The 7,214-nt window shown below is 33.9% G+C and overlaps 1 protein-coding gene across 1 annotated transcript; it reads right to left on the reverse strand.

Moving 5' to 3' along the window:
- Positions 1 to 900: 900 nt before the first annotated feature.
- On the reverse strand, positions 901 to 2,893 carry LOC126667182 (phytoene synthase 2, chloroplastic-like). The gene is made up of 6 exons (XM_050360138.2): positions 2,437 to 2,893; positions 2,240 to 2,290; positions 1,913 to 2,085; positions 1,603 to 1,838; positions 1,291 to 1,483; positions 901 to 1,214 (listed from the first exon to the last, which is right to left on the reverse strand). Exons 1-6 carry the CDS (start codon positions 2,747 to 2,749, stop codon positions 996 to 998), a joined length of 1,185 nt encoding a protein of 394 aa, XP_050216095.1. The 5' UTR covers positions 2,750 to 2,893; the 3' UTR covers positions 901 to 995.
- Between the last annotated feature and the right edge of the window lie 4,321 nt (positions 2,894 to 7,214).

Below are 7,214 nucleotides of genomic sequence, written 5' to 3' on the forward strand. Positions count from 1 at the left end.
TGTGTGTCAATTGTACCCCAAAATATTAAATTGACCTCTTTTCACCTGGAAAAAAGTTTAAAATAATCCATTATTTTTAGAATCAACAAATAATAATTATTTTTTATTTAATTTATATTGATCATCAATAACTTTTAAAATCAAAAACCGTTAAAAGTACCTTTTACAAAAAACAAAATAAAGTCGATTTAGGAAAAAAAAACAAACATTGAGGAAAAAAAGACGACGGTCTTCCACCGCGATCCGCCGGAGGCCGGAGCACCTTCTCCGATGGAGAAGGAACTGCTTCTGCTCCTTCTTAGATATGAGAAGGAAGAGCAACAGCTCCATCTCCATCGGAGAAGGAGCTACGGCGGGTCGGGATGGAATCAGTATTCCGGTGGTGGGAACGGGAGCGGTTTTAATAAAATTTTGATTATTTATTTATTTATTTTTAATAAAAATTAATTAATTATTCATTTAAGATTTATTTAATTTTTTTTAAAGATTAAGGATTTGTTTGTATTTTTTCAAATAAAAAAGAATATGATATTATCTTTTTATTTAGTTATTTTGAATTTTTTTCATCCTTAAAGTAATTAAATTGTCAAAAAAAATTCAATTCGGGGTACAATTGAAACACAAAAGGGTAAAATAGGATAAAATTGAGGATTTTCCTACGTAATGTAAAATTGCAAAAGAGGCAAAAGATGGGGGTTTTTGAGTGATTAGATGATTCCCATGATAAAGGATAGATGATTCCTTCCAAAATTATATCACACTCAAATTGGATATAGCTAATTAAGCTTTTAGTTTGAAATGTGATGGATTTCAATATGCAATGGGAGTGTACAAGAATTTGATAGAAGACCCTAAATTCAACAACAGTCATCACTATAAGATAAGTGCAAGTCTAGTATTGCATTATGATGAAGAATATGAGATAAAATGTGAGATTTATGTCATAAGACTTTTCTTGTGAAACTATTGGTTTATTGAATTATATACATACTAGTTCATTTCTTGATCAGAAATGTGTTTTGATATATTCCTAAATACTCTAACATTGTTGATGACAAATCAAATTGGTTTGGGGATTGAGCTTTAGAGTATGCTAAGGGCAAGGTGAGAAGCTTCTCAGTCTTTCCAACATAAGCTCTCTTGGTCAAGTTATCATAATCATTATCCTCAATTGCATCCAAGATTTTTCTGTACAACATCAAGCATGACCATACCTGAAAAATCACATATCAACTTGTTAAGATTGTTGTGCATTTGATGAATTATTTAAGCAAATGAATAAGCATTTACCGGCCAACGGCTAGCCTTGTCGAGTTGAGAGGCTCCTTCTTCAGCAAGGTTGAAATAGTATCTTGCTCTTGTAATTTGTTCCTTCATGAACTCTCTCCATCCGTCGCTTACTTTTCCATCCAAAACATCTTTGTCGCATAATCCGAATTGTTCAAGCTCGTCTTGTGGGAGGTAAACTCTTCCTCTCCTCGCACTGTCACGAAATACCATTATTCGAGTGTTAATTTACCGACAAACTGTTCCGACAGACTATTGAGTCACACCGTAGTGTTCTACAACATATTGAATGTAGAAGGGAAGAGAATGACTTACTCCTCTCCTACATCTCTGAGGATGTTAGTGAGCTGATTGCCAATACCCAAGTTGAGTGCTGCATTATAGATTGTCTGAGCAGAAGCAGAAGCTTCGGGTGCTATTCCCATTACAGGAACACTCATTAGGCCCACAGTCCCAGCAACATAGTAGCAGTAACGGTACAGCTCTTCGAAATTCGAGTACCGACTTTTCCTTGTATCCATTCTCATTCCCTCAATCATGTCCTTGAATGCCTGCCAAAATTCATATTATTAGCTAACTGACTGATTATTTCACGCAACGGTAAGTGAAGTGATAAGGCACACACCTTAATGTCTAGGGGAAACTTGAAAACAGTATCGGTAAGTGCAGCATCGAGCATGTCATAAGGCCGGCCATCGAAGATATCGTGTAATCGTTCTTCCCATCGGTCCAGAACAGAGGAGCTCATGTAGTCTGCATTGGGTCCATCTACTAGTTCATCTGTCCTCCTACACCAAACTGCAACACAAAAATATAAGAAAATGACACCAACACCTCTAAATCGATGTTGTTTCCATGTCGAACATCAAAATTCTTCACACGATTTAATGAAAATGTTGGTTTTTTTTAAAGTATGATCCATTAACGATTTTCTTGAATTTGTATATCCTACCATAAATTGCCCAAATAGCTTTCTGCCTTTCCTCTGTCATTAGTAAAGTTCCTGTATCAAAAAAGCAAAGAACAATCAAGAAATTAGTCAGTCACAAGAAGTTGAAGAACTATTTAAAATTTATAAAAGTATATTTTTAACATAAAATTTTAGCATTTTGAAAATGGAAAAAATGCTCCGAAAGAGAAGTAAAGTACCTAGGTAGAAAGTCTTGGCATATTCAGCACAAATGTGTTTGCAGCCCTCATAAGCTTCTTCAAGAAACAAAGGATGAAACTCTGGCTTTTTACAAAGATGTTGGCGGGCTAATAACGAATCAGATTGCGACTGCCTTTCGACAATTTCGCGCACATGAACATCGTTACGAACAATTATTTGCTGAGGTAAAGCAGAAGTTGAGTTTGATTGGGTTGGAGCTATCATCACTTGAGCTTTTGCTCTTGTAACTACAGATTTGGCATGGTTGCTTCTAATGCAAGGCTTAGCCGAAACTGAAAATATTGAGCTCATTTCAATTATTTAGAGCTCAAAAGATAATTATAATAACTTACTGACTCTCTATTTTTTTTCTTTACAACTCAAGGCAATGGATTTTATATCATAGTATACTACTCTACCTCTCTTTACTCTTTCAATGTAATGAACAAACTTATAAGCTTTTGTCTCTTTATTTGTTTCTTGCACCAAACCAACTATATATAATACTCAGTGAAATTGGCAGAATTATAAAAATACATAGTACTTAACTAATTAGGAAATACTCTATTATTTTATGAAAAATTATGGAAGTTTTCCACATGACAACATTCATCTATTTAGATGGTACTTCATACATTTAGAGAAATAAATACTATCATTTTCCTATATTAAGTCAAAATTATTAATTTTCTGCTATATTTTAAAAATCAATGTTTTTGCTGATATATATATTTCCATTTGATTAAAACTCTATTTCTTGCAAGAAGGTTTTCAGTTATGAATATCTAAAAAAAATATAGAAGAAGAAACACATTTTTAAAGTTAAGCGAGATATGAGCAATTTTAAATTAAAATTATTTTTATAAAAAAAATAATGTTTTTATTTTGTAGTTCACACGGTTTATTATTAGATCTTCAATAAATTCAAAAAAATATAATATTTATTTATCAATCAAATTAAAAGTATCAAAATGTGTCGGTAATTTGTATTCATATCAGCCTACTCAGATAAGACTTATGTTGATAAAATATTATGTACATTTAGTTTGTCCTTTAAAAATTATTCATATTTATATATTTTTAAGTTTTTATTGATGTGTAGATTATGATTATGTATTTCTTTTAAGAATGATTATATATGCTTAAAAATATAGTTTCATATACATTTAATTTGATTTCTATAAAAAAATGAAATAAAGATCTGCCATTGTATGTTGATGAGTCCTAATAAATAGAAGAGTATTAGTTATATCGAGGCAAGAAAATGTCGCTATTAGAAAAGTTACATAGTTATAGAAATAGTCGCAACCTATAAAAAAAATGTTTAATTTTTGTAATCATTTGATAAGTAAGTTAAGACAATGTCTTTTGCATAATAAATAAATAAATAAATATAGGTTCTGAGTAGTTTTGTTTGAAGACAAATGTTGAAATAAAGGATATTGAAGAGAGTGGGCATTACAAAGATGCTAAATTTGTCATGTACATGCCAAGCCAAAAACTTGTTACAATGTCTTCTTGTGCTATTAGAATGAGAATCTTTGATGGCATTTGATACCTTTATTCAACTATTTTGCTTCTGAGGTTATCCACCATAAATGTTAATCTTTGGTGTCACTTTCCATTTCAGAATTAAATAATAAAAAATAAGAGTTGAAAGTAAAATAAAAATTCCACCAACCAAAAAACACTAAATATGAATTTTATGTTTATGTCATTTTTTTGAATGACGGGTTCAAAAGTTTTGCATAGTAAAATTATATAGAATTTAAAATTTAAATTCTAGAATACATATACATTTTTAAAAAATCAATATTCAAACAATAAAATACTTATTTTTTTAGTATAGATAAATTATACCAGGAATGACTGTCTATTTATTTTTCATTGTGTTCGCTACAAGATATATTATAATAGTTGTAAGCCCGCGCATTTGTGATGAATTAAATTAATATTTAATTAAGATTAAGATTTTATTTAATACGATTACTACTCATAATAGATAAAAAATTCGACAGGTAAGCCACCCCAAAACCCTAACCCTAACTATCAAGACAACCAAACTACGGCAGCCAGCTATATCAGGCAGGTGACTTCATTCAAAGTGGGAATCAACAGGTTTGATGTGGTGGAAAAACCAATCAATTCAATGATCTATTTTGAGAACGTGCCAAAGAACTGGAGACACTTTGATCTTGAAAAAGTTTTTGCTCGATACGGAGTGATTGGAAGGGTATCGCTTACAACAAACGTTACGAAACACAATGTTAGTTTTGGTTTTCTAAGGCCGGATTCCAGCAAAACTAAGTCTTGGATTATCGATGGAATGAATATGATTTGCATTGGATAATTCAGACTTAGGGGTTATGTTTCTAAGTTTCCAGAGAAGAATACTCCTCTCAGCATTGCTAAACGTCCTCTGCTGAACCGGCAAGAACTATTTCTTCACCCTCCTTGTAGATAATCGATCTTTTAAGGAAGTTATTTCAGGGATAATTAATGTGGTGGAAAACTCTTTACAGAGAACAAAATTTCAGGCCCAACGTATCTCTCTTCCAATAGAGAAAGGGTCAGTTGAGGCGGAATGGGTTCACCGATCTATGGTAGCTAGGGGTTCAGACATCACTTTGGTACTGAGGACGAAGAAGTACCTTGCTGAACATCATATTCAGATTGAAAACCTAGCTTTACTGGGTAGCAATTCGGTCCTTATCACGTTCGGTTCTATGTCGATGGCTGAAAGATTTTTATTGCATAATGGTCCATCGTTATTAGGTATCTTTCAATCCTTTTCTTGGGTTGAATATTACAAACAAGCATATACGCGTTTGGTTGGGTTTCTTTATCCGAAATTCCTATTTCACTATGGTCTCCAAAGGTTTTCAGGGAAATTGGTATCTCTATTGGTGAAACGATTATGGTACGCATGGATATGGGTCTCGTTCTTATATCAAGCACATGCCATTTTATTAATCACCCGTTGGAACTACAATTAGGTGAAAAAATTGTTTCCATATTTGCAATGGAATCTAGATTGTCGGTGAACTTTGATAGTCTGGATGATGAGGGTTCTATATATACATCGAGTTTTGTCAAGGATTTAACGTTAATGGGGGACGTTGCCAAGTCTCCATTGATCTTAATTTCTAAGGACAAATAGATACATGACTTGGAAAAGGCTGTTTCACCGGTGTTCAGTAGCAGAATTGATGAGTTAGGTTATGAGGAGAAGAATAACTCAACAATGAGAATACATAATGGAAAAAATTTTGAAGTCAAGCCATCATTTTCAACATCAGGTTGTATATGAGTGACAAACATCACAACAGCTTCAACAGCAGGTCCTGGTTGAAATAAGTAGCAGCCCGACGTTGCATAATGCAGACACAGAAACAGTGCGCCAGCAGTAATTAATTTTGGCAGATTCTAGTACTAACCAGAGGGTAGAAACGTTGCGGGTTGCTGGTGTTCGTCGGCCAATTAAAAAAATTATTATTTGAGCATTCAGTCGTGCTAACCTAGTAAAGTTGAAGAGGTGAATGAGTTATCTAATGAAGATATAATAAACATGAATATGCAAAATGTTACTACTGCAGAGGTTAGGCGACACCCATCTCCGCGTAATCATGCGGTACCATTCTATCTATTGGGAATGATAATGGGGAGTGAATAATCGGATCCCCGCCAATGACATACTATGTCCTACAGTTCCACGTATCCATATAACTCATGTGCGTCGTTGTGAAGTTGTCGCTACCTCTCTTTCGTGTGGCGTGCAGCACCGAGTCTTGTTTGGAGGGCGACGGAATGGGCCGTTGCAACCCGAACTTCCAAAAAACTCTATCTGGTTGGTTCCACTCAACTATGTGAAAATAAATGAGACGGCGTCAAATTAAACTGTTCATAAGGTATAAATGAAAAGACGTTAGAAAATATTTACATGTGACCAACTGAAAAAAATACTACGATCATGATTAGAATTCTTACTTTTTCTTCGCTGTACTGATCAAAGCGGTGGCAGAAGATCGGTAAAGAATGTCTCGGCGTGCCTCTCTGCACTCGAGCCCCCCTATCTGTAATAATTAATAATATCCACATGATATTAACAGTTCCAATTGTTAATTTTAATACAAAATTTTATGAACTGAAATAAACTATGATAGTGATTAATAATATGCAATTATACATGCCACCCAATGGCATATCTGTCCAATATCGCCATCGGCCAATTTAGGAGCGACGGCTGTCAAATGGTCGTAAGCCCGAATCTGGAGGATCCATATAGGACCGGCAATACCCGTGCGGCATACACGTGTAGCGCCTAAGCACAACTTTCTGTACAAATATGCTAGAGTTCCTAATCCCCAGTTGTAGCAGATAACATCCTCTAGACGATCCAAGAAAGGGAGGATCCTTAGCGTTGTCCGTCCGTTAATACCCCAAAAGATTAAATTATCTAATTGGACCACGTGTCCAGTTTTGACTCGCCGAAGTGGCGATATCGGAAGAATTTCCGAGAAGATAAAGTAAATACAAATCCAAGTAGGTCGGTCTCGGGAAAGTAATTATGCAAACTTTAATATTATATTTCAATTCTAAAGTTGGAATTGGAATTAAGAGGAAAAATGTTAAGAAAAGTCTCAAAACAAAGTTCAGGGACTAAAGTGGTAATTTAGCCACTACGTCTCAAAAATGGAAATTTTAGATTTTGACGGGAAAATATTAATATCATGATTCGTATTATTTAATGGATATAAATAATACGTATAAATTATGA

This window comes from Mercurialis annua, linkage group LG2 (assembly GCF_937616625.2).
Source record: "Mercurialis annua linkage group LG2, ddMerAnnu1.2, whole genome shotgun sequence".
NCBI classification, from domain to species: Eukaryota; Viridiplantae; Streptophyta; class Magnoliopsida; order Malpighiales; family Euphorbiaceae; genus Mercurialis; species Mercurialis annua.